Genomic DNA, 25,288 nt, shown 5'->3' with positions numbered 1-25,288 from the left:
AGGATCACCTATTCACCCCCCTCTAGGTGCTCTCACATCTGCATTGTTAATGCCTAATTTTCTAACAACATCTGCACCACGTGCTCATTTTAATATTTGCTAATGTAGTCCTCGTAAAAGTAGAGATCCAAATAAAAGCAATTTACAATTATCTCATGGTGAAAATGTTGCAATCTATAAGTTTGATCCTGAAGCAATTAGAAAGGCATTTACTGAAATGGTCATTAAAGATGAGTGTTGGTATTTCGAACCTCACACCGATAAGTAAATTTACTATGCACGTTCTGGACTTTGGACGGTGGGCGCGGTGGGCGTAAGATTTATACTGGTTTGGGTAGAACGTCCCGACATCTAGTCATCGCACGGCTTGTGCTACTAGCACCATTGATGATTAAAGCTCGTAGTAGGGGGTTACAAGGAGGCAAGCGATGGATGAGAGGCTCCCAAGTCTCTTATTCATGGTGGTGGTGATTACAAAGTGGAATCCTAACTAAGCCTTGGCTTGACGACGGGGCTTCGGCCTCCGGGTCCTCCTCCTGTTCGTTGGTCTTTTAGGCATCGTCTTGTTTGGGATCCGTCCTAGCGTCCGTCGTGCTTCGGGGATCCAAGAGTCCGCTCCCTTGTCCGGGGGCCGACAAGGAGGGGGTCAGCCAGCGGTGGCTTCCTTAGGAAGGAGCCACCAGGTGAAGGTGAAACTGGGCGTTCTACCATGGGATAGAGCCACAGGTGCTTGTAGTCGTCTAGTTGTCCCGTATTCTTTACTGCAGACGACACAGGTAGTGTGGGGCCCGAGCGTCATCATTCTGGCTATGTTGACCCCTGGCCTTCGTCGTGTGGGGCTCAGCGCGGTTCGTCGTGTTGTGCCCTGCCAACTAGCTCTAATTATTCTGGTGTTTATTATGTTCGAAGACAAATGAATAATAAAAAAACTAGCATTACTATGGGCAAGTTTCTTCACGTGAGGTGTGCTGCACATATACTTAACTTAATTGTTTCTGATGGCTTAAAAGAAATGGATGACTCAGTTAGACGTGTGAGGGCTGCTGTTAGGTTTATTAAGGATTCACCTTCTAGGTTAGTGAAGTTTAAGAAAGTTGCAGAGGATGAGAATGTACAAACTAGTGCTTTCTTGAAACTAGATGTTTGCACTAGGTGGAATTCAATATATTTATGTTAAATAGTGCAATCAGTTATCAGAAAGTTTTTGCAAATTATGAGGAAGAAGATCCAACCTACACTATTGATTTATGCCGAGACAAATGTCATGGAATTCCACTTGGAGATGATTGGGAAAATGCAAAAAGATGAATGAATTTCTTGGTCATTTTTATTGTAACACCCCGTCCAATTTCTGGACCGATGGTACTTACTCCTGTCAGGCTGTCAGCTCTCTAGAATCATATATCGTCCCCATAGACCAACACGGGTCTTTTGTGCACACTTTGTCCTCACTCATGCGTACCCGAGAAAACTTCTCGGTCGGTCACCCATCCTAAATTGCTCCAAGCCAAGCACGCTTAACTTGAAAATTCTTTCGAGATAGTCTTCCGAAAAAGAAGATACACCTTTTTGATATGATTACTCTATTAATTCTATTAAGACTTGGGCCAAGATATCCCATCCCAGGTGCCAGGATATCACATTTATGGTATCACTCTTCGTGTTTCCACTCAACTAAGTGTGACAACTAATGAATATTTTTCATGAGATTGGTGAAGTGAATATGTTGTTACGAAAGTGGGCTGATAGAGATGATTATTTACGCCAAACAATGGCTAGGAGAATGAAGGACAATTATGATAAGTATTGGGGCAATTGACATGACAACGAGAATGCAAACGAGGGGAGGGAAAGGGCAAGGTGAAGGAGAACATAAACTTGCTCATCTTTGTTGCTACAACTCACGATCCAAGATACAAGTTATCTAATTATACCAAGTTAGCAACCGGGGAAATGTTTGGTGAGGAAAAGGGAGAAAAAGTTTGGAATGCAGCGAGACAATGTTTATATGATTTGTTTGAAGAATATAGAAACATGTATTATCTAAATGACGATTCAATGGCAGAAGTCAATGAAGATCAAACTCAAAAGAGAGGAGGAAGAATGATGAGATCATTAGTTGCTAAAAATATGAAGGTAGGCGGTAGTTCAATAGGCACTACCAAATCTAAAATTGACAAATACCTTAATGAGAACAATGAAGATGACAACAACAAGTTTGATACTCTTACATGGTGGAAAGTGAATGAATCTAGATTTCCTATATTGGCACATATAGTTAGTGATGTGTTGGCAATTCCTATATCAATGGTTGCATTCAAATCAATTTTTAGTACAAGTGGACGAATTTTATATGATTTAAGATCCTCTATAACTTCGTTCATGATCCAAGCTCTTATTTGTACACTAAATTGGTTGCGACGATCAACTCCCATCAACATAGAGGAAGACGTGGAATAGCTAGCCAAACTAGAAGAAGACAAGCTTGTCTACTAGTTTGTGAATAGGTTTTAACTTGTCTATGTTATCAACTGCAAATAACTTACACTTTTAATTGTTTTTACGTTGTACTTCATAATTAATTGTAGAACATAATGATGCAAAGGCTATGGAGAAGGCTGCTAAAAGTAGATCCGTCACCAAGCCATGTTCAAATGCTATTTATCATGTTTAAAGTGTGTGATGCACTTTGAGCCTTTGTGGCATGAATCTTCACTGATGCACTGATGGTATTTCTCATGTTTAAAGTGCATTTACTTCAGTTATGAGTTTAGTCAATGTGTTGCTGTTATGTGTAATGAATCTGACACACTGTGTATCGTGTGCTTCACTGATTATTTTTGAAGCCCTGGAGGAAGTTGTTTCTTTTGCAAATGACTTGTTATTTATTGTATTGTGCGTGCTCATGTGTTGTTTACTGTGGCCGGCTGCTGCTTAGCCTGCTTGTTTGCTGCTGCTGTTTACTGTGCTCATGTCTGGCTATTGTTTAATGTGCAGTGGCCGACTGGCCGGCTGCGGCTTGCTGGTGTGCTGTGATGAATCTGATAGGCTGCCGCTGGTTTATAATGGCCGTTGCTAGCTTGCTTCAATTGTTCAGTACTGGTGGCATGTAGAGCAGCAGCTACAATACAGTTTGTTTTTTGGGTAAAATCGAAAGCCAAACCGAGTTTAACGGTTAACCGAAGGACAGATTTTCGATTTTCCAAACCACATTTAGATTGTTGTTGTTTTAGAATCCGAACTTTTAAAAAATAAAACTGAAAAACTGAATGGAACAAATTCAATTCACTGATTGCCCAATCCTACTGCCCCGTTCGAGCCGAATCCACTAGAAACCGTTTTTATGGGTATTATAGTATTCACTTTAATTCATATGTATTGAAATACAGAGATATAAATAAAACTAAATCACACTCCAATCAATCTCAATACACATAGAATTAGGTGAATACTAGAGTATCCAAATAAAATTTTATGATTAATTTGGTAATTAGAGATTTCAAAAGGATCTATGATCACCAAATCGGTTTTTATGGAGAAATTTGATAGGGGCTATAAAACTGGAGCGGATTAGAGTTGGTTTGGTGACAAAAAATAGAGAGAATTCATGGTAACAAAATCCTATTCAAAATTGAGAAAAATAGTAACAAGATTTCTCCCATTAATTCCCACCATTTTCCAATTTACAAAATCAGCCCTTGCTCGCCCCGCCCCAGCTCGCTCGCAAGTCGCAACGCATGCCCTCTCCCGAGTCCTGCCCCTACCGACGGTACCGTCCGCGTCCGCCCGCTCCGCCTCCCAAACATTCCCCCCACCCCCTACGCGCGCGAGCCTAAAACCCTAGCTCCGTGCCCCGATCCTCCTTCCCGCCCATGGCCTCCGCTGACGCCGCCAAGCCCGCGTCCCCGCCCGCCGCGGATCCGCCCGCCGGCGACGCCATGGATGCCGACCCCGCGCCCCCCGCGGGGGAGGAGGCCACGCCGCAAAAGCAGCAGCCGGAGAAGAAGCGGCCCGGCCGGAGGAAGAAGGGCGAGGCGGCGGCCGCGGCAGACAAGAAGACGCCGCCGTCCAAGAAGTCGGCGGGCCCCGCGCTCGAGCGCCCGTCCAGGGAGAGGAAGACGGTCGAGAGGTACTCGGAGCTCGCGCCGCGCGCCACGCCCGCCAAGAAGTCCCCCGCTATTCTCCAGGTCAGCCAGCCGTTAGCGACTCCTCTCTCTCCCGCTCGGGCATGTCGCGCCTGCCCCTGATCTGTTGTTTTCACGCGGCTTCCGTCCCGCCTGCTGTCGCACTAGCAGCTTGCTAAAAGTCGCTACTTTCAAGGATGTCCTGACTCTTGGAACACGCCCTTTTCCATGCTAGTATTGCCGTCTGTGTTTCTGACTGGGAGGTTTGTTCAATTTTTGTCCTTTGAGCTCATCTTTTTGCCCCCGCTTTTGTGCTGCAGGGCTCCGGAACGAAGCTCAAGGACATACCCAATGGTAAGCTCGACCTCCTGAACTATGCCCCACTATTTTCGTATCACTAGCATGTTCTCCCTCTTCGCTGGCATTTCATTGTGTGATAATCCCTCTACGCTAGTGGCAGACCATTGTGTGGTAATCGACTGATAGTTCTGTAAAAAAACCGTCTTGTGGATTGTGTAGGGTTATTCTCCCGATAACCCTGCTTTTGATGTGTATCATATGATCTTTCACACCGTAGAGTTTTGTAGAGTGAAGCTGGTTCTGCCTGGTAATCCGATGTAGAGTTGTGTAGTTTGACGATGGACTCCCTAAATGTGACATCCTTGTCCTACATGTTCACCTTCTAAACAGACCTTCTAATCAGTGGCATCCAATTTGAGCACGGCTTTTAAGACTTTATACCTTTCTTATAGGTGTCTGGCTCTTGTTTGGAGTTTGGACTTATCATTTGTGTGTATTTAGGAATTTAAACTGGTGCATGTGGTGTTGATACAATGCAAAAGAATGAATCAATAACTTGAGATACATTTCACAAGCTTAGTCCCATAGGTTGTAACGGATAATGTGCTGCTGTCCAGCCTGATAGGTTCCTAAGGGCACTAATTGTGCTGAGTTGACGTATGAGAGAAAATGACATCCATGTCAGGTTCCAAATTAGTCAATTCTTGCACTGAACTTATCTATGCGGGACTGGTACCCATGTGCAAAAACAAAAATGTCTCTGCATGCCCACAGCCGTTTCTTCCCATCGCCAAATAAAAAACAGTCCATACTTGCTTTTGCCCATCTGTTTTCCTCACAAGCAGAAACCAGTGGTTCTTCCCTTATTTTAATTGTCACGATTTGACTCTTGAAATGAGTCGATTCATTGTCTTTTTCTAGTGGAGTTACTACTCCTTAGCTCGTATGTATGGTGGACAGGGGGCTGGTGACGATAGTTTCGGCGTCATATGGTGGTGACTGGAGAGAGGAGGGCTGGGAGCCAAGGGAGCTTGACAACATATTGTTGCCTTGCTTGCCTTTCTTTATTCTTTGCAGCTACTTAGAGCCATTGTAGCACCATTAAATCTCTACTAATATAAAGTAGGATATTTTCTGTGTGTCACCCTCCCGTGTACCTCTCTGTGCGTTACCCCTCCTTGCTCCCCTACGGCCTTTAAATTGTAAAATGATAGAAGTAAGCTAAAATTATGCACGAGTGTGGGCTTGAACCATGGTTGTTGGCTCCAAGCACACATTCACACCCACCTAGCCAACAGAACACACATGTTTTGTGTTTTATACAATATATGCAAGCATAATATAGATATTTTTATGAAAAAATAATACCAGGCCATGCTGCGCCTAGCCCACTGTGCTGCACCTAAGCCCTAGGCATGACATGGTGATCGGGTTGGGCTGGGTCGTGCTCGGTTAACAATGGGCTGGGTCGTGCTCGTGGGGCTAAACCGTGCCAGGCCACACGAGGAGGACCTCATCGCCACCATCCTCGCAAGACGCTCAGGACTTTTGGCTGTTTACTTTAGTGGCGGCAAGGCGGAGAGGGGCAGCGACGGCTAGAGTTTGGTGCTGCAAGAGCCACCTCACGTGAGAGGGAGACAACCCAGGGATTGGAATTGCGGTTTCTCACTCGGCATATGAAATGCATTTATGTACGTTACATGGTAGACACGTTAAGATCGAGCACAACGACCATTTTAAATAGAGCACAAATCATTGTATATGTTTGGAACGTGTTTGGACAACTATCCCATTTAAACAAGGTCTACCTATGTAATATATAGAAACCGTAGCAATGCACAGACGCCTAATTAGTCTAGCTAACAAAGTCTATCCAAATGACTAACAAATCAATCCTTATATCTGGCTAACAAAATCTGTTCAAATGACTAACAAACCAATCTAACAACGAAGTCTATCCAAATGACTAACAAACCAATCTAACAACCAACTCTAACAAACTGAATTCTATTGCTGTCTCCTTTGGTAGGTGATGCCGGTCATAACACTTCCAAAGAATCACTTGCTCTAGTGAGGGTGAATCAATTCATCAGCTCCATGTCGGACCATGCATTGGCCTTTGGAGAAAGCCTTAAAGCTTAAATACGCCAGGAAAATAAATTTTAGATTGTAGTAGTTGTTCCATAAAGATAATGTTGCAAGTAGCTTGTGAGTACCAATTATGTGGGGATCCTTGTGTTTGTGTAACCATGTTTTCAATTCTGTTGTTTCTTATAAAAACTGTTATAATTCTTGTTGCACAACCTTCGAGTGCTCTATTCTACATGTTGATCCCATTGTCTCAGTGTCATGATTACTGATTTTCTTGTTCATTAAAAGTTATATCAAAGTTATTGCAAGAAAGAAGAAAAGAGCAAATTGCACTGAATAAATGGAAACATTTTATAAGCACCTGTTGCCTCGTCATTGTTGCTTTATTATCTGTTGCATTAGATTCTTAATCTATATTCTTGTCTGTGCAATACCAGTTTCATTCAAACTATCAAAGAGAAAGGCTGATGAGAGTCTACAGAGCCTTCATACTGTATTGTATGGGAGAAAATCAAATGTAAGGCTTCCTTAAATCTCTTGTAGCTCCAATATTGTTTATTCCATTTATTTTGTTAACTGTGTTGATTCTCTGCAGAACCATTTTTTGAAGAGAAACATATCTCAATTTTCCGGGTTTGTTTGGACAGACAATCAAGTAAGTCTTTCCATGACAGTACTGTTAGACTATTAATTAGGCTGATCATGCCTGCCATATGTGCCTTGGTGTTTATGGTAGTTGATCATAGATTAGGCAAGAATCTCTATTGATTGGGTGCTTTTTATAAACCTTAGACGATCCTTGCCTATATTATACACCCCTTGTACCTAGGTAGCTCATATTCTATCAAGTACCATACTGTGTAAAAGAAAATTCTTCCCCATGTCATGTGCTTAGCTCTATCATTAGTGGATCACCTCTTTTAAGATTCATGGTTGTAATACTATACTAGCCTAATGGCTATAATGATATGACATAGAATGCTCTAAGAAGTGATGAGTTTTCTTTATTATTTCAGTCGTGGTTATCTCATGTATATTCTGTATTAATCCAATCATGACACTGTTGTTAGCTTTGTTATACTTTTTAATAAGATGACCTTTTTTTGCAACTATGCTTGGATTATTTAGGCTTTGTGTGTTGTTGGTCATGTTTGCGCTACCTGTATGTGATGTTCATCAGGAAAAGCACAGGACCAAAATAAAGGAAAAGCTTGAGAAATTTAACAAGGAGAAGTTGCTAGATTTTTGTGAAATTCTGGACGTTATTGTAAAAGTAACTACAAAGAAGGTTAGTTGGCTGAGCTTTGTTTATGCATGAGCAGTGAGATCTTTAGTAATGGTCGGTGATTTGCTGAAATTCAGGAAGAAGTTTCTGCCAAGCTCTTGGAATTTTTAGAGTCTCCTTGTGTTACCAGGGATGTTATTCTCACTGATAAAAAGGTATAACTTTTGGAAATGCTATGCATGAAATACTCTGGTGATACACCTATGATTTTTTTTGCCTGGGGCCTCCTAAAGTAATGTGATTGGCTGGTTATGTCCTTAAGGGCAGCACTATATGCTTAGCAGTACTCAACTTACTAGCTCTGAGCTTGGCACTGTGAACTGAAGTGTCTGTCCTGTTCTCTGTCATTGTAGAAGGGGAAGAAACGCGGAAGGAAATCTAAAGTAAGTCGTGAGGTAACTTCTGAAGGTGCTTCTGCAGAGAAGGTAATAATATCTGGTGTTTTGCAGCTAAAACTTCCTTTTTATTGCCCTGTCAAATTCAAAACCATTTATCTTTAGTGCATATTGCTTTAGTATTCATTTTTTTTGCAAAAATGAGCCAAGGAAAGTTAGTGATGCATTTCTTAGAGCAAAAAGCAGGCTAGCTGTACTGAATTGTCTATTTAGGTATTAAAAAGTAGCTATCTCAAATTTCTGTTTGAAAAGTCATAGCCGATTGAATTTGCTTTAAGGGTATCAAGAAATAGCTGTTTGGTTAAACAGATATAACTGATTATATTACCTGCTTAGGTAGCAAGAAATAGCTATTTCAAAAGGGTATTCAGGAAATAGCTATTTCAAAATGTTGTGTAAACATGTAACCGAGTTTTAGTTATCAGTAAATAGATTTCAAAATGCTATTTGGACAAATATATAGTTTTTTGAATAGGGGTTTGTGTCAAATAGCCGTTTCAAATGGCTATTTCAGTAACCAGATACGATCACCTGGATTTACTAAGGGCCTGTTTGGTTCTTAGCTAAATGTGCCACACTTTGCCTAAGGTTAGTCGTCCGAATTGAATAACTAACCTTAGGCAGAAAAGTTAGGCAAAGTGTGGCAAGTTAGGTAGCGAACCAAACATGCCTTAAGTTTCTCAAGTACTAGTCTAAATATCTAATATTTTGGTGTCTTACCATTGCTTATTAATGTCTGGTTATAAAAGACACTAGGTGCTTGGTGGACTCAAGTCACCTCCCATTGCCTATAGCTAAACATAGATTAGATGACATATCAGCATACGTATTGCATAAATTTGCAAGAATAAATGAGAAAGAGGAATGTCTTAAGAACCCCACTCAGGCCTGGGAGGAATATAGGAAGTCGACTAGCCCATCTAATAAACATTATAAGTTCATAACACCCATTGATGCCCTACCTAGTGTCACCAGGAACGTTGTATGTTGCCATGTTCCTCGTCCTGGGAACACCGTTCCTTTTCAGGGAAGCATGAACAATCTTGCCCTCATAGTGGAACTCCTTTTAAGGAGTGTACCATGTTTCTTGATCTGCATTCCATGACCCAATCATCCCATGAACTTTGTGACTATGTCCCTACCTACCGCCACCAATTTGCTGCAGACAATTGTTCTCATGCAGCTGTCTCCTCCCATCCCTTCTGCCACACCACCTCTGGAATCACAACCCAACAAATCATTTTGCCATCTTGACATTGCACATGTTTTCTGACATCCACGGTGTTTAATTGGATGGCTACGACCTATATAACGTTAGGGCTCTGCCTCGTGCTTAAGAACACCTTGGTGAATGCATAATGATGTTTCCTTAAGCATTTTTTTGGTACTGAGGACATTACTTCTGTCTCTTTTCTTGAACTGTTTCATGACAGACGTCTATGTATACTCTTTGAGCTCTTCTTTTTTAGCAATCTAGTTTCTTACTGTCTAGGCAATAAGTCAACATACATGGGCAATATGTATAGTGGTTAAATTTTTTTTTGTATTATCATTTTTACTGATTAATGGAATCTTGGTGTCTGCTTGTCTCATTGAACAGAAAAGGAAAAGAGTTCAGAAACAAGCAGCTGAAGATGGTAAAGAGAATGATGATGGGGATGATGCTGATCTTGCTGGTTCTGAGGATGCATCAACAGGAGACGAAGCTGATGTGGGCTCTGACTCTGAGGCAAATGATCATGCTGTGAGTGATGCTGAACCTGATGAGCCTCCAGCAAAGAAAAAGTCTACAGATGTAAAACAGGTTAAAGAAACTGGTACTGATGCAAAGGAAAAGGATGCACCAGGAAAAAAGGGTTCTATGAAACCTGCAAAACGTGCATCAAAGCCTTCTCAAAACAGTAAAAATGAGCCTGAGGTAGAGATAAAAAAGGTTGGCAAGAGAGCAAAGAGCTCAAAAGAAACTGATGCGCCACCAGATTCAAATAAGCCAAACAAGAAGGTTTCTAAATCCAAGAAGGATAATGGAAAAGAAGCCCAAAACAACAAAGCTGCCAGGAATAAGAATAAAGGTACAAGTTTTGTAATGCTTACCACATGCTGTGTGTATTGATTGGTATTGTTTTGGTATTCTTTCCTTTTGATTGTTGCCATCCTAGTGCAGCTTTGAGTTTATTTGTGCTCGTTAATTTAAGAGTTAAGACTGCAAGTTTTTTTTTCTTCTGTCCAAAAATCATTTTCAGTTAAAAGGCCTGTGATTTGTGATGTGATGCCATATACATGCGTTACTCTGCTTGACTGCCATAGCTCTAATAAGCTATTTTCTGTTTATGCTCCCTAGGAAAAGGCAAGGGTGGCCCAGGTGCTGGGACTGCCCCAACCAATGAACAGCTTCATGCTGTTGTTAGCAGCATTTTGAAGGAAGTTGACTTCAACACAGTAAGCAGTTTGTGTTTTGAACATGGTCTATAGTTTTATGTGTTTTTTTGTATTCTGACTGGTTATTTTTTGTGTAGGCAACTTTGGCTGATATTCTCAGACAATTAGGTACATTTTTATGCTGCTTGAATTTCATTGGTGTAGATATATGAAGAAACTGTTGATACATCGGCTGTAACCTTAGTTTTCTAGCAGTAGCAGATGAGTGTACTGACATGCTTGGTTCGTTTAAACCCAGGGACCCATTTCGAAATGGACCTCATGGACAGAAAAGCAGAAGTGAAACGCATCATAGAAGATGTAATAAATAGCATGTCTGATGATGAAGGTGAAGAAGGCTCGGAAGATGAAGCAGAAGACAACGGCAAGGTGGAGAAGTCAAAGAGTGATCCCGATGGAGGAGAAGAGAAGTGATTCTGTGGACCGGATGTGCCAGTGGTGGTTTGGATTGAACCTGGAAGGACTATTTTCCGGCCAATTCTCCCGTGTTTGGAGGTTTTGGCTCTGTACAATTGGGGGCACCGCGAGAACGAGCCGGTGACCTGGGTACTGGTTACAAAGATTGTTAACCATTTCACAGCCATACACACCTAGTTGTGCTTGACTTGGTAGTGGATGTAGTCTCTAGTGTATGGTCATGTACGATAGCTTGGTTGCGTAGGTAGCTAGCGTGACTGTAATATGCAGAACAATTCTGGGCTTGTTTCAGCTATTTATCCATGTAAAACTATGTATCCGAGTTCTGAATCGTTCCTGCTCCTTGCATTTGTTGTTTACCTAGCCATCGCAATGTTAGCGCAGTGATTCTCTGCTATGTGGGCATTTTTGTTGGGTCCTTGTCTGTGTGATCTTAAGCGTTTCAAGTGGTCGTACTCTCTCTCATGTGCTCAGACGCTGTGTGTGCACCGCTGGTGGATAGGTCTGTAGATGAAACGCTTCCGATGAAAATGATCACAGCTGCAGTCGCCGTCTTCTCTGCCTGCTTGTGCTTGCCATTTCCACTAGCAACCTTCCTGAAACCCAAGATCATCTAGAATACGGTTCCGATTCTCACCTGCTCGGAGAAGAACTACGAGCGTGCATTTGCATGCTGGCTGCATCCCTTGGCTCACTCCATCCAAATGTCCCAACCACCTTACTCGCGCGCACGCACAAGAGACCTCTCTTCCTCTTCTTATAAGCCTTCTCCCTCGATCCGCTCCCCTCCGAGTTCTTTCTTACACGCGCGCTGCGTCGTCCAGGTCCAGATCCAGTCCCGGTTGTGCTCCGCTGCTGGTCTGACTCCAGCAATGGTAATGTCCGTTCATCAAGTTTTTTTTTGCTAGTCGTGTTCTCGCCGTTTCTGACATGGACGACGGATATGCACGCAGAGTGTGTTCGAGATGCGGATCAAGCAGCAGGGGGAGCCGTCGCTGGTGACGCCGGCGGAGGAGACACCCGGCGGCCTCTACTACCTCTCCAACCTGGACCAGAACATCGCCGTCATCGTGCAGACCGTGTACTGCTTCAGGGCGGCAGACGGCGGCGCCGGCGGCGGAGTCAGCGCCTGCGACGTGCTGAGGGAGTCGCTGGCGAAGGTGCTCGTTCACTACTACCCGCTCGCCGGGCGGCTGGCGACCTCGGGCGACGGGAAGCTGGTCGTGGACTGCACGGGCGAGGGCGCCGTGTTCGTGGAGGCCGACGCGGACTGCGCCATGGCGGACATCGGCGACGTCACCGAGCCCGACCCCTCCGTGCTCGGCAGGCTCGTGTACAGCGTCCCCGGCGCCAAGAACATACTCGAGATGCCGCTGCTTGCAGCCCAGGTACGTACGATTTGCTGCTCGTGCATCGATCTCCTGGATCGATGGAGTTAGTTATTAGATAATAACGACGGGCGATGGATCCATGGACTTGCAAGGTGACCAAGTTCAAGTGCGGCGGCTTCGTGCTGGGGCTGGCCATCAACCACTGCATGTTCGACGGCGTCGGCGCCATGCAGTTCGTCAACTCGTGGGGCGAGACGGCGCGCGGCCTCCCGCTGTCGCTGCCGCCGGCCCTAGACCGCGCCGTCCTCCGCGCGCGCGACCCGCCGCAGGTCGACTTCCCGCACCACGAGTTCGCGCAGATCACCGACGACGACGAGGACGAGTACGAGGACTCCCCGCTCCTGCACCGGTCGTTCCAGTTCACGCCCGCGTCCATCGCGCGCGTCAAGGCGGCGGCGGCGGCGGCGGCGCTGGAGGGCCGCGCGTGCACCACGTTCGAGGCGCTGGCCGGGTTCGTGTGGAGCGCGCGCACGCGGGCGCTGGGGATGCGGGCGTCTCGCCCGAGCAAGCTGCTGTTCGCGGTGGACGGGCGGCCGAGGTTCTCGCCGCCGCTCCCCGAGGGGTACTTCGGCAACGCCATCGTGCTGACCAGCGCGGCGTGCCCCGCGGGGGAGCTGGCGCGCTCGCTGCCGCGCGCTGTGCGGCTGGTGCGCGGCGCCGCGGGGGCCGTGACGGACGCCTACATGCGGTCCGCGGTGGACTACTTCGAGGCGACGCGCGCGCGGCCGTCGCTGGCGTCGACGCTGCTCATCACGGCGTGGTCGCGGCTGCCGTTCCGCGCGGCCGACTTCGGGTGGGGCCCGCCCGCGGCGTGCGGCCCCGCGGCGCTCCCCGAGAAGGAGGTGGCGCTCTTCCTGCCGTGCGGGGAGGAGGGGGGCGGCGGCGGCGGCGTCCGCGTCCTGCTGGGGCTGCCGCCCGCGGCCATGGCCGAGTTCCAGCGGCTCGTGGACGAGGTGACCGCGGCTTGAAGTGGAGGACCCAATGTTTGCTTGCTTGTATACGGAAGTGCTACCTGAGTACCTGTTATCTGTGTTTCTTCTTTTCTGATTTGAAAATTTGTTTGTGTTGAGTTGATGGCACCTGTATGTCGTAGTGAACTCGTCGTTGTACCTGAATGGATGTTAAAAAAAGCGTTAGGAGGAGTTTGGTTCATTTTAGTCTCTAAATTGCTAAATTCGGAAACTAAAACTCCATTTTAATTTTCTTATTTGACAATTTAGAGATTCAAAATGAAATAAAATAGATGAACTAAAAATTATTCCTTAAAAATCAAACACTGCTTAGTTAACAACATATGATGCCATTGTTGTGAGTTCCAGAACTAGTTATCTTTAATATCTTACTATATTACAGTATTACTAATAAGATATTCCATGTCAGTTTTCACTAGAGATGTTAGGCTATCTCCAACCATTCCTCCTCCCAAATCTCCGCATTCGTACATTCTATTCGTATTTAAATACCTCTCCTTCAATTATTCTTCCCCCTATTTCTCCTCTTATTCAACCATTCTCCCTATCTAGCTCCCTCATTATCCTTTAATTGAGCTATTTAACTTTTGTACCTCAGTTTTTGTAGTTTTAAAAAATACTACCATATATCATATATGTAGTACCATAATATACATTGTTATCGGCTAATTAAACTCAACAATATTAATTTTCCACTAAATACAATCAATTAGGTTAGAGCTCCCCCTCGGCGAGGGGAGAGATGTTGGACGGCGAGGGGGCGTCGGAACCCACCCCATAACCGATAGTTGGAGCGCGAGAGGGAGTCGTTGAAGAGAACCTTAGGGAAAAAATGTTTCATACTTTACTTTTTAAGCACTCTGTCATATTAAAATTCTAAAGTTAGAAGAAGCATTAAGATTTATAACACAAAATTAATATCATTGGATAGGCCATAACTATATTCTCATACTACGTTTGAATTGGTATCACACATCTGTACAGTTTTCTCTCTCTATTGATTCAACCAACCACAAAAAGGTTTCACTTAAGACAACTCGAGAAAGTACCAGCCGATGGATAAGACTCCTGTTGAAGGCTAAAATGAGCCTTGCGGACGGTCCGGCCCTGAGGCCGGACGGTCCGCGGTCCGGACGGTCCGCGGTGGCGGCGCAGACGGTCCGCGCGCGCGCAGAGTCAGTTAGGGTTCCTAGTTTCTCGCGGGATTTGTTGCCTAAAACCGCGGGATTAACTTGGGAAACAGTTGGAAACGGATCCAGACCTCCCCTTTATATAGATGAAGGGCTACGACCGATTGAACCCCCCATCAATCGAACAAATCAAGTCTATTTCTCGTTTTTACCTTACGCATTAGGAATAGTTCTAGTCTAGTTCTAGTTTAGCCTCTCAATCTCCAAATTCTCCGCCTCTCTTCAACTCTACGTCAATTAGAGGAGTCTAGGTCGGCCTGCCGAGCCTAGACAACACCTAGGATCTCTCCTCCCCGACGGGGTCCCTCCCGGGAGCGAGATCCAGGCGCCGCCGGCGACCTTCGCCACCCCCTGCGTACGCGCGGACCGTCCGGCCTGTAGGCGCGGACCGTCCGGCCGTCAGGCAGGGAACCTTTGCCCCTGCTCCAGGTCGCGGACCGTCCGGTCCCTGGTCGCGGACCGTCCGCGCCTGTACAGAGAGCACCGCCGCCGGTTCTTGTTGAGTGTTTGGCACCCGAAAAAGGTGTCAACATACTTTTGGCGACTCCGCTGGGGACGGTGTTTAGATCTACTAAAAATCAGGCCCTCAAATGGCCGGTTCTAAAGATCACACCGATATCTCCCCGGACAATATCCTGAAGCCGGCTGTTGAAAGTCGGACGGCCGATGAGCAACAGCAATACGAGGACTACATGCGTCAAGCGAGGGAGAAATTCTTATCACAATACACGGTGGATCGCCACCAGAAAGTTGTCAAACATGGAGAGACCGACGTCGCATCTCTTCTATCTTCGCTTCAAGTCCCCAACGTAAGTAAACCCGACAACATCCAATTTATTAAACAGTATGTAGATCAGCAGCAGGATCAAATGAAACAACAGATTGTAGGGTTAGAAGAGTCAATTAGAAAATTAACGCGTACGTTGGAGAAGTCTGTTGCTCCTAGTCTTCCATCATATGAGACTAGTAACAGGATATCTATGTCTAATACATCGGCAACAAATGGGGATTTGCAGCCCCAGCCATTATATGGTATGCCGATGAACTCATATACAGGACAAGTACCACCACCGCCATCCCTGCTTGGTAGATCAGCACCCATGAACACGGTCGGACCGTCCGAGCTTTTGCCCGGACCGTCCGGCCCATATGCAGACCGTCCGGCTTGCTCTGCCGGACAGTCTGGGGCCGCCCTAGGACCACCGCCGTCCCTGCTTGGCAGACCGGTGACCCTGGACGCGGTCGGACCGTCCGAGCTTCTGCCCGGACCGTCCGGCCCTTACACGGACCGTCCGGCTTTCCCTGCCGGACAGTCCGGGCCTGCACCAGGACTACCACATGGCGTCCCGATAATGGCGAACGCAACCGGTCAGTTCGGATTTACCACCGGACAAACTGGATACACATACGCAGAACCTGTTGTTGCACACCATGCACCAAATTATTACACACCTCAGCAGCAGTATGTTTCACCCTCTACATATTTAAACCATAACGTACCATACAACCACAGACCGATCAACACTATCGATCGATCACGGCAAGAAGGTCGGTATACTAATACCCGACCAAATGAGCCCCACAGCCCAGGGTCCGGTGGTCTGCCACCGGGTGCAATGGAAAAAATTAGGGAAGAGATGACCGAACTATTTCGAGATAAGTTCGGAGTTAGTGTAGCCAGAGTAGGGCAATCATACCAAAAGCCGTATAATCACCGGTTTGACACTGTCCCATATCCACAAGGGGCAAGGATACCAGAATTTTCTAAGTTTTCTGGTGAGAATGGGAGAAGCACACACGAACACATAGGCCAGTTCCTAGCACACCTAGGTGAATTGGCCGATGGAGAAGCATTTCGTGTTCGGTTATTTTCTCTATCCCTTACTGGTACCGCTTTTGCATGGTACGCCGCCCTGCCTCCTAATTCCATTAATTCCTGGAATGAGTTAGAAAGTAAATTTCATGAACATTTCTTTGCCGGGGAATATGAATTAGGACTAGCTGACTTAGCTTCAGTTCGACAAGGACGCGAAGAATCGGTTAATGATTATATCCGGAGGTTCCGGGACACTAGAAACCGATGCTTTCGGATCCATGTCGCAGACAAAGAGCTAGCAGGGTTAGCTTTTAATGGGTTGCTATCCTACTTAAGAGACAAATTAGATGGGACCCAGTTCTTTTCGATAGCCCAGCTACATCAGCGGGCTTTAGCCTGTGAAAGCCGATTTAAAGAGACATCAAAATTGGCCGCCCGTACTATACATCTAATAGAGCGTGATAGTTCAGATGATGAATCCGCAGATGTATATACCGCTGAGTTTATTTGGCCAACAAAGGCCAAATCTTCAGCATGTTCTTCCTTACAGTCGGTTCAAAAGAATCGGCAAGAAGAGATTAAATTTACCTTTAATGTTGCTAAATGTGATAAGATATTTGATGAGCTACTTAAAAATGGCAACATTAAATTAACTCATACTATCCCTCCTATAGATGAATTAAAGAGACGTGCTTATTGTAAGTGGCATAATTCTTTTTCTCATGCCACCAATGACTGTAATGTTTTTCGTCGACAGGTACAATCGGCCATAAATGAGGGCCGATTGGCTTTTCAGGAAATGCAAGTGGACACACAATCATTTCCTGTTAATACAATAGATATCGCATGCAAAAAGATCTTAGTTCGGCCCGAAATGGCCGATAAAGGCAAAAGCAAAGACATAATCATTGGTAGTCCTCGCACGTCGAATATATCACAAAAGGAGATTGTTCGAAAGGCTCCGGGCAATAAGGCTAAAAAGTCCGGAGGCACCGGGGGGCAGGCACAATTAATGAGTCAAGCACGACAGCCTGTCCTGAGCATCACGGACGATCTGGCACCTACGAGCGGACGGTCCGGTGTTCAGATAGACGATTCGGCTAACTCTACCGGACAGTCCGCCTATGCCCAAAGGCGTCAGCCTCCACACAAAACCTTAAAAGGGAAGGAGACACAACGGCGAAGCACAAATGGTCGACTGATCAAAGCTGACTCTACTGTTGATCAGTTGCTCTCCAAAAATGCTAGCAAAAAGACCATTCCACGTGATCGGTCAACAAAGAAACCCCGGTCACCTACTAAAACGAAACGACCGGACAAAATGGCCCAAAAGGCGACGCGACAAGCATCGTCTGTTCATCCTATGGGACCAGGGTACTTTCCACCCATTTATTCATCGTCGGTATATTGTCCTACCCAAATGTGGAATAACATGGTGATGAATGCATGGTACATGTATAGTCCCTTTGTCTATCCAGGCTGGGGGCACCTCCATTCTATTCATTTTGATCCATTAATGAAATGGTCATGGCCGAGAAAGACACAATCCAAAACGGCCTTTATACATTGGTGCTTTATTGAATGATCTCTATTTTGAAAAGCCGATGACTTACATCAGGTTTAGTTCATATGCTTTTGGTTCGTTAACCTTCACCAAAAGGCAGGGGGGCATATGTTGAAGGCTAAAATGAGCCTTGCGGACGGTCCGGCCCTGAGGCCGGACGGTCCGCGGTCCGGACGGTCCGCGGTGGCGGCGCGGACGGTCCGCGCGCGCGCAGAGTCAGTTAGGGTTCCTAGTTTCTCGCGGGATTTGTTGCCTAAAACCGCGGGATTAACTCGGGAAACAGTTGGAAACGGATCCAGACCTCCCCCTTTATATAGATGAAGGGCTACGACCGATTGAACCCCCCATCAATCGAACAAATCAAGTCTATTTCTCGTTTTTACCTTACGCATTAGGAATAGTTCTAGTCTAGTTCTAGTTTAGCCTCTCAATCTCCAAATTCTCCGCCTCTCTTCAACTCTACGTCAATTAGAGGAGTCTAGGTCGGCCTGCCGAGCCTAGACAACACCTAGGATCTCTCCTCCCCGACGGGGTCCCTCCCGGGAGCGAGATCCAGGCGCCGCCGGCGACCTTCGCCACCCCCTGCGTACGCGCGGACCGTCCGGCCTGTAGGCGCGGACCGTCCGGCCGTCAGGCAGGGAACCTTTGCCCCTGCTCCAGGTCGCGGACCGTCCGGTCCCTGGTCGCGGACCGTCCGCGCCTGTACAGAGAGCACCGCCGCCGGTTCTTGTTGAGTGTTTGGCACCCGAAAAAGGTGTCAACAACTCCCTAGTTCCAAACGAAGCCCAATTTAAACATAGAGTGAAAAAAACAAGCTGTTGCTGATGCTTTTTTTTATTGAAAGAATAAGACACAGAAGGTTATTGCAATTACTGTCTCACAGTAACTGTAGCTGCTCATATTGATGTTCCAGATTTCAGTATGCTCTTTTCATAGCCTTTGGCTCTTAACCTGAGTGGCTGAGCGGTCACACTGGTTGCAACCAAACGACTAATTCGCACACCCTACGCTCTTTCTGCTTTTAAGATCTGGACTTTGGATAACAAAGGCGTTTTTTGTTTGTCCTACAGATTCGAGTTTATGCTAATGAAAACTTATTGATCACGGGACTGCAAAATACAGTAGCATATTTCATATAGCGTAAGACGATCAAATGAAAGAATGTTAAAATAGCCCGACCTAGTTCGCTGGGTTTTAATTCGTACTGACTTCTACTGCTTTTACTGTTTTTATCATGTTTTGTCTCTTTATATTGTAGTTTTAATTCGAATCGAACATCAAAATGCGCTACTGATCATTACGTATGGTACTGTGGTCATCGCATCTGCATCCACGTACCTTGCGACGACAACCTGAGGTGGTCGTTAACGTTGGCGGTCCAGTACCTCACCGAGCATCGCACCAGGTACACATCGGCGGCGAGCGCGGAACTGCGCCACCACCAGCGACAGGCACGCGGTGCAGTCGCCCGCCTCGATGCCGCCGATCGAGGCACTGCGCGATGCCCTGCGCGGGTCCCTAGGCGCTCACCTTGTAGCCGCCCGAGGCCGCGGTGGCGTCCACGCCCTGCAACGCTTCGACAGGCCAGGATGTGACGACCCTTAGCCGTCCACCGCCGAGGACAACGTCGCCGGCGAGCGATTCCGCGAAGCGAGACAGGAAATTGGGCAGTTTGCCAGTTTCGTTCAGAGTTCACCGTACCGTTTTGTATTCAAAAACTGTCCACACCGCCGGTAACAGTTTTTCGCGAGACCACCAATATCAACCGGTTTGTCATTTTAAATTCAAAATTTTTAAAAACGGTTTACCACAGGATTTTGTTTTTTTTTTGCTGAAAAAATGGAAAACCTTGACAGGTCACACTGCACAGTAAAAAATAATTAATATACATAATATTTACCTACCAAAATGACATATGACATACATATGTGACAAAAAACTCTAGTTCTCATAAAAAAACAATAATCGGACTTCGCAATACAGAAATACAACTTCATTTGTAGTTCTCCCACGACACGTCCACACATTTTCAATGATGAATTATCAACATATTTCCTACGGAGTGTGATGGAGTTTTAAACCATAAACTTGTATTGCTAGTGTTTGGTTCGGTGTTTTGTCACTCATATGGATATAATTAAGGGTTTTTTTTAACCTGGTGCCCTTAGTTTTGCTGGTGTCCTCATTTTTACCCTTAGTCGTGTTTTTTTGCTCAATTTTGTCCTTCTACTCTATACCACTAGAAGGTAAAACTGAACAAAAAAACATGACTAATGATACAAATGAGGACACTGGCAAAACTGAGGGCACCGACTAACCCATTTATCGTTCGAACAACAACAAATAAAGAATAACAGAAGGAATAGGTAGTGTTTGGTTCGCTCCAAGTTTTGTAACCAGAATGGATATGATTTGATTCAGCTTGCGCCTTTGCGTTTGCGTTTACTGTGGTTTAACCAAACATCACGTAATCGAAACGAAGACCAAAGTGTCGTGTCCACGATCTGGATGAGTCAATCGATCCGACCAGATATGGACGAGCACCATATATCACAATTCACAGCACACATGCATGCACATACACACAATATGATATTGAACTCTGCTGTGAATGACACTTTAGTCATGCATACAGTCATACTAGCTAGAGTTCACGTAGCATCATTTTGGTCACTTGTTTTCAATTGCTATAAATCAAAAATAAGACAACACAATATTAAAAATTAAGGACATTCGTCCTTCGAAGCATTATCTCCTTTCGAAGATAATAATTTTTGGACGAAGGTGATAACAGATATGCAATTCCACTTCCGATCAATCCTTCGAATAACGATTGTTTGGAAGTGAAGCTTTATAACATAATGAAGGTTTTCATGTCAAAATGATGAGCAAATGATAAGAATCCTTCTCTCTTTTATTTATACTAGAAAACAGCGCCCTATCGGGCGCTATATCAAGGTCACTTGATCTTGCACTTATTTTTATGCTTATATCCAAATGTGATGCATATTAATAAAACCATTGAACTTTTTTGGCGGTTCAATTTTATTTACATAAAAGACAACCTCAATTCGAATACACGGACTCTGCCTCCTTTCAGCATTTTGGGTGTTCCACTTTCATTTTGTTGCTATCCTTGCCACCATGAAACTACCACCGTAGTCCTCTTGTGAGGTGCACTGATACATGTATTCTCTACTACAGATATGTTGTTAATAGATCATATATGGTCTCATGATACAAGGAATACTGAAAAATGGCATCTTGCCCTCTTACCAACAGTATCAGAATATTATGTTTGTATTGTCAAATTACGCACCTCAAAGTTTTAATTTCCATTGCCTTTTCTGGTGAAATACCCACACGATCAGATTATGTTTGTTGCAAGAGCGAGGTGTGTTACCTAAATGGTCAAGATTGTATAGCTGGACTATACCATGTGTATAATCTTTTCAAACTTGAAAATGCAGTAGTACCATCATGAAGATGGTCATCAGTAGTTTGTAGAAGGTAAGCTTTTATTATGCTTGAGTTCAACCATTTAGCATATGGTCCAATCTAGTAATATGATAACCAAGTTGTCCCAGTCCATGTTCATCTTTAACATTAAAATATGCAGCAATTTACATTAAAGTATGTTGCAATTTCCGTGTTCATCTTTAAAATTTTGTCTCAGTTCATGTTCATCTTGCGAGGCATTCTGATAGCCTTAACTATTTGAGCCATCGTATTAGTCTGCCATTTACAATATAAAAAAGAAGTATGTCAATGCAAGCACAATCATCTTGGCAACAAATATGGGAAGCTTGCGGTATTTGGCAGCACTACTAATCCAGAGATTTTGCTTCATTTCAAAAACTTGATGCAAGAATCACATCAGCTTCTCCAATGCCATCTGCTACATCTAGTTCATCATCAAATGCCATCACTGTTACTAGTAAAATACCAGCTTCTGAAATCTGGCAGCACGAAATAGAAATGACATGGTCTGTTTTTGAAATATTACAAACAAGTGTACTCTTACTTTAGCTTTTATTTATAATAGATTCATAGATAAAAAATGAAACCACGACTTTCGGTTGCATACCGACTTGCCGCTGGAAATGGACTCAGCAAACTGTAGAATATTTAAATTTAAATTAGTACATAAGACCATAAAAACTATCAAATCCATGACGCCAGAGATAAACAAGATAGTATCTTATCCAGTTGTTAACATAAAATATCATATGAGTGGAGTTCAAGGACTTTGTTCTCATACCAATCTAAAATATTTTGACTGCAATTAACAAGAAATTAAGCACTTGAACAAGCTTGGAAGAATGATGAGTGTGTAAGTAACTTTTTGGATGGCTTCGAAGCCTCACTCAAACTGAAATGAAAAGCAGGCATCTGTTGATACACGTCCTAACCACTTACGTGATTTTGCCAATCAGGACCACCATTTAGCCAAAAGGAGTATTTGAGGCCAGACCTATGTTTAGAGCAGAAAATCCAAACATACACATGCATCTCTATGATTTCATTGGTCTTGATGTTGAAATGGGGATAAGGAGCATTATTTCGAGGTAAGATTGTGAGAATGCACAATTTAATTGCCTGAAGCAGTCATTATAATTACATATTTTACACTGGTCTGTGACATCGTAGATGGCTTATTCGTATCAATATCTAAACACTTGTCTGAAAACCACAAGAAAGAACTTGAAACACTAAACATGCAATATCCATCTGAACCTTCGAAGGTAAACATTCTTGCCTATTTTGTAATTTTACTATTAAGCTCTTTGGTTATGTAGCCACCACTAATAACGTCCGGCAGTATTTAGACAAAACTTCGAAGCTCACTTATGAAGATGGAATTCAAATGTTGAAGGTACAAACTTGTAGTTGCATCTGTTCCCTACGCAATCTAGGTTTGCTCTATATAGCTTATGTAAATAGATCATCATGAAATAAATCTAGTAGCTACACTCGCATCCTAAATATGAGTTCGTAGCCATTGCACACCCAAAGCAAATACAGGTCCATCAACATATCCAATGCAACTATTTTATGTCCACTCTCTTGTGTTTCCCCTATTTATATACACCATCTTGTTCCACTATTTTATATTTTGATGACAAATTTCGTTGTTATATTTGTAGGTATGACACAGATTTTTTTCATCACGTATTGATATTATTTGGCCTAGACTATCTAGCTTGTGGAAGTCACTCCAGGATGACCAAAAGGACGCCTAGATCACGAACCAAAGAATATCACCCAGCAAGCAGACGAATATGATATAGAAGCAGTCCTCGATAGCAAAACAAACCTGTATACACGGAGGCCTCCTCGACAGTCAGTTCACAGATGACATCGATATCAGCAATTCTATTACAACGGTGTCTGGTGGTAGGGAAGAGCAATGAGGGCCGCAATGAAAAAGAGGGAGCTGGCGATATCTCGGATCCAGGTCTACAAAATACGAACAAGAGACAGAGAGGATAAGGAATCAGCTAATAAAGGGAGGAATGCACTTACCCCTGGCCTTGTATAGAGGAGGCCAGCGCCAACGTCAATGATGCTTGAGTTGAGCAGATATAATTCAAATAAGATAGACCATTGCAAGTTATCAAATTGCTATATTCATTGCAGTGTAAGCGTTTGTTGGTGATTTGTGCAGAGTTTTACCAGTGTCGGCGAACAATGACCACTGTTCACAGTTGTCCCCTTTTGGTTTTGCATCCTCGTCAAGATTGATGCCTGAGAGCAAAACTTTCTGATTTCCATGTTCCTTCTCAACCAAACCAACATTGTCATTCTAGGAACCCACTAACAGCTACTTTGATTGCATAAAAATAAGTATGTAGACCTGATTCTATTCAATGCCTACACTCTATATATAGAACCAAACATCTCAATTCCACCGTATCTGTTCTGCAAAGGCAAAAAATATAGGAAAATGCAAACATGAAAACAAAATGAGTTTGAACAAAAAACGTATTAGCTACAATCCGATTGAGTAAAATGAAAATAGAAACATGATTTTGTAACACAAAAAATTGAACATAAATTTAAAAAGGGAACAATTGAAAGCACCATTTCTGAGATTGCAAGTGTACTTGATCACTGGAAAAGAAATAGGGCCAACACGCCAAATACTTCTTTATGGTGGATTAAATAGAGGCCACATATGCTTCTTGGTTGTTAGAATCACATAGAGATGCATCAACAGAAACAGGCAGGTAGCAGCACGAGATGCAGACTACGCTAGAGATGCACGAGCAAAACCACGAGCAATCCCTCGCACACCCCACTGTCGGCTCTGTGCATTATATGAATATCTGGTTGCATTATTTGAACATCTGTGAAACTTGCATGTTTCAAACACAGAACATACCACCATTTCACATACTAAAGGGGAAAAGTTGCAATGATAGTAGGAGGAGGAGGAAGAGGGAGATGGAGAGGAGTTGCCTAGCTAAAGTGGAAGATTCGCACGACAAACGTCAGTAGGACGACGGGGAAGAGGAGGGTGAGCCTGGTGGCGAGCAGAACCTCCTAGATATTGTCGAGGAGGCGGCAGAGCGGGGCACAGGGGACCATGTGGAGGAGCGCGAGGAGGAGGTCATGTTGGGGTAGTGCGGTGGGCGAGGTGGCGGGCAGACATCTCCTTGCCTGCGACGTTGGTGGAAGAGGCGAAGGCAGATTCGAGGGGGGCAGTGGCAGCAGAGTCCATGCGGATGCGGCATCTCTGTTGCTCTGCGCGAACAACGGTGCCGCCCTAGTAAGAAAGTGAAAGTCGCCTAGAGGGAGGGGGGTGAATAGGCGAAACCTAAAATTTATAACTTTAAACACACACTAAGTTCGGGGGTTAGCGTTAGAATTAAATTCAAGTCCGAAGAGAGGGAAAACAAATCAAACAAGAATCAAGGCGAGTGAACAAAATGATTTGTTTTACCGAGGTTTGGTTCCAAAGAACCTAGTCCCCGTTGAGGAGGTCACTAAGACTGGGTCTATTTCAACCCTTTTCCTCTCTCAAACGGTCAATTAGACCGAGTGAGCCTTCTTCCTTAATCTCACGGGTCACTAAGACCCCGCAAGGACCACCACACACTTAGTGTCTCTTGCTTCGCTTACAAAGCACTTGAGAATAAGAATGGGAAAAGAAAAAAAGGCCAAGCCAAGCAACAAGAGCAACAAAGAACACAAAACACCATCTCTCAAGTCCCTAATGGAATTGAGTTGATTTGGAGGCTTAGAGAGGATTCAATCTATTTTATATGTCTTGGAGTGCAGTCTTTTGCTCTTGTATTGAAT

The 25,288-nt window shown here is 44.5% G+C and overlaps 2 protein-coding genes across 3 annotated transcripts; both read left to right on the top strand.

Annotated features, from left to right (window-relative positions):
• Positions 1 to 3,667: 3,667 nt before the first annotated feature.
• Positions 3,668 to 11,447, top strand: LOC100281533 (uncharacterized). 2 transcript variants are annotated; one of them, XM_020542102.2, is made up of 11 exons: positions 3,668 to 4,187; positions 4,445 to 4,478; positions 6,953 to 7,032; positions 7,111 to 7,170; positions 7,696 to 7,803; positions 7,878 to 7,955; positions 8,154 to 8,225; positions 9,796 to 10,267; positions 10,537 to 10,634; positions 10,712 to 10,742; positions 10,873 to 11,446. In XM_020542102.2, the coding sequence occupies exons 1-11, from the start codon at positions 3,873 to 3,875 to the stop codon at positions 11,046 to 11,048; spliced, it is 1,524 nt and encodes a 507-aa protein (XP_020397691.1). In that variant the 5' UTR covers positions 3,668 to 3,872; the 3' UTR covers positions 11,049 to 11,446. The 2 variants fall into 2 exon arrangements, with proteins under 2 accessions (XP_020397691.1, NP_001354954.1); NM_001368025.1 differs by having other exon boundaries at positions 3,835 to 4,187; positions 8,157 to 8,225; positions 10,873 to 11,447.
• A 104-nt stretch (positions 11,448 to 11,551) lies between these two features.
• LOC111589918 (uncharacterized) lies at positions 11,552 to 13,594 on the top strand. The gene is made up of 3 exons (XM_023300801.2): positions 11,552 to 11,926; positions 12,005 to 12,439; positions 12,535 to 13,594. The coding sequence occupies exons 1-3, from the start codon at positions 11,756 to 11,758 to the stop codon at positions 13,408 to 13,410; spliced, it is 1,482 nt and encodes a 493-aa protein (XP_023156569.1). The 5' UTR covers positions 11,552 to 11,755; the 3' UTR covers positions 13,411 to 13,594.
• Positions 13,595 to 25,288: the final 11,694 nt, after the last annotated feature.

The sequence above is a fragment of the Zea mays genome, chromosome 8 (genome assembly GCF_902167145.1).
Source record: "Zea mays cultivar B73 chromosome 8, Zm-B73-REFERENCE-NAM-5.0, whole genome shotgun sequence".
Taxonomy (NCBI): domain Eukaryota; kingdom Viridiplantae; phylum Streptophyta; class Magnoliopsida; order Poales; family Poaceae; genus Zea; species Zea mays.
This window is presented reverse-complemented; position numbering and strand designations above follow the sequence as displayed.

Bases quoted from the DNA above. Each gene is read 5' to 3' on its own strand.
- LOC100281533 (XM_020542102.2), top strand. From the start codon at position 3,873: ATGGCCTCCGCTGACGCCGCCAAGCCCGCGTCCCCGCCCGCCGCGGAT. The intron at 7,033-7,110 runs GTAAGGCTTCCT...GATTCTCTGCAG, and splicing joins TGTATGGGAGAAAATCAAAT to AACCATTTTTTGAAGAGAAA. The intron at 8,226-9,795 runs GTAATAATATCT...CTCATTGAACAG, and splicing joins AAGGTGCTTCTGCAGAGAAG to AAAAGGAAAAGAGTTCAGAA.
- LOC111589918 (XM_023300801.2), top strand. From the start codon at position 11,756: ATGTCCCAACCACCTTACTCGCGCGCACGCACAAGAGACCTCTCTTCC. The intron at 11,927-12,004 runs GTAATGTCCGTT...ATATGCACGCAG, and splicing joins CTGGTCTGACTCCAGCAATG to AGTGTGTTCGAGATGCGGAT. The intron at 12,440-12,534 runs GTACGTACGATT...TGGACTTGCAAG, and splicing joins TGCCGCTGCTTGCAGCCCAG to GTGACCAAGTTCAAGTGCGG.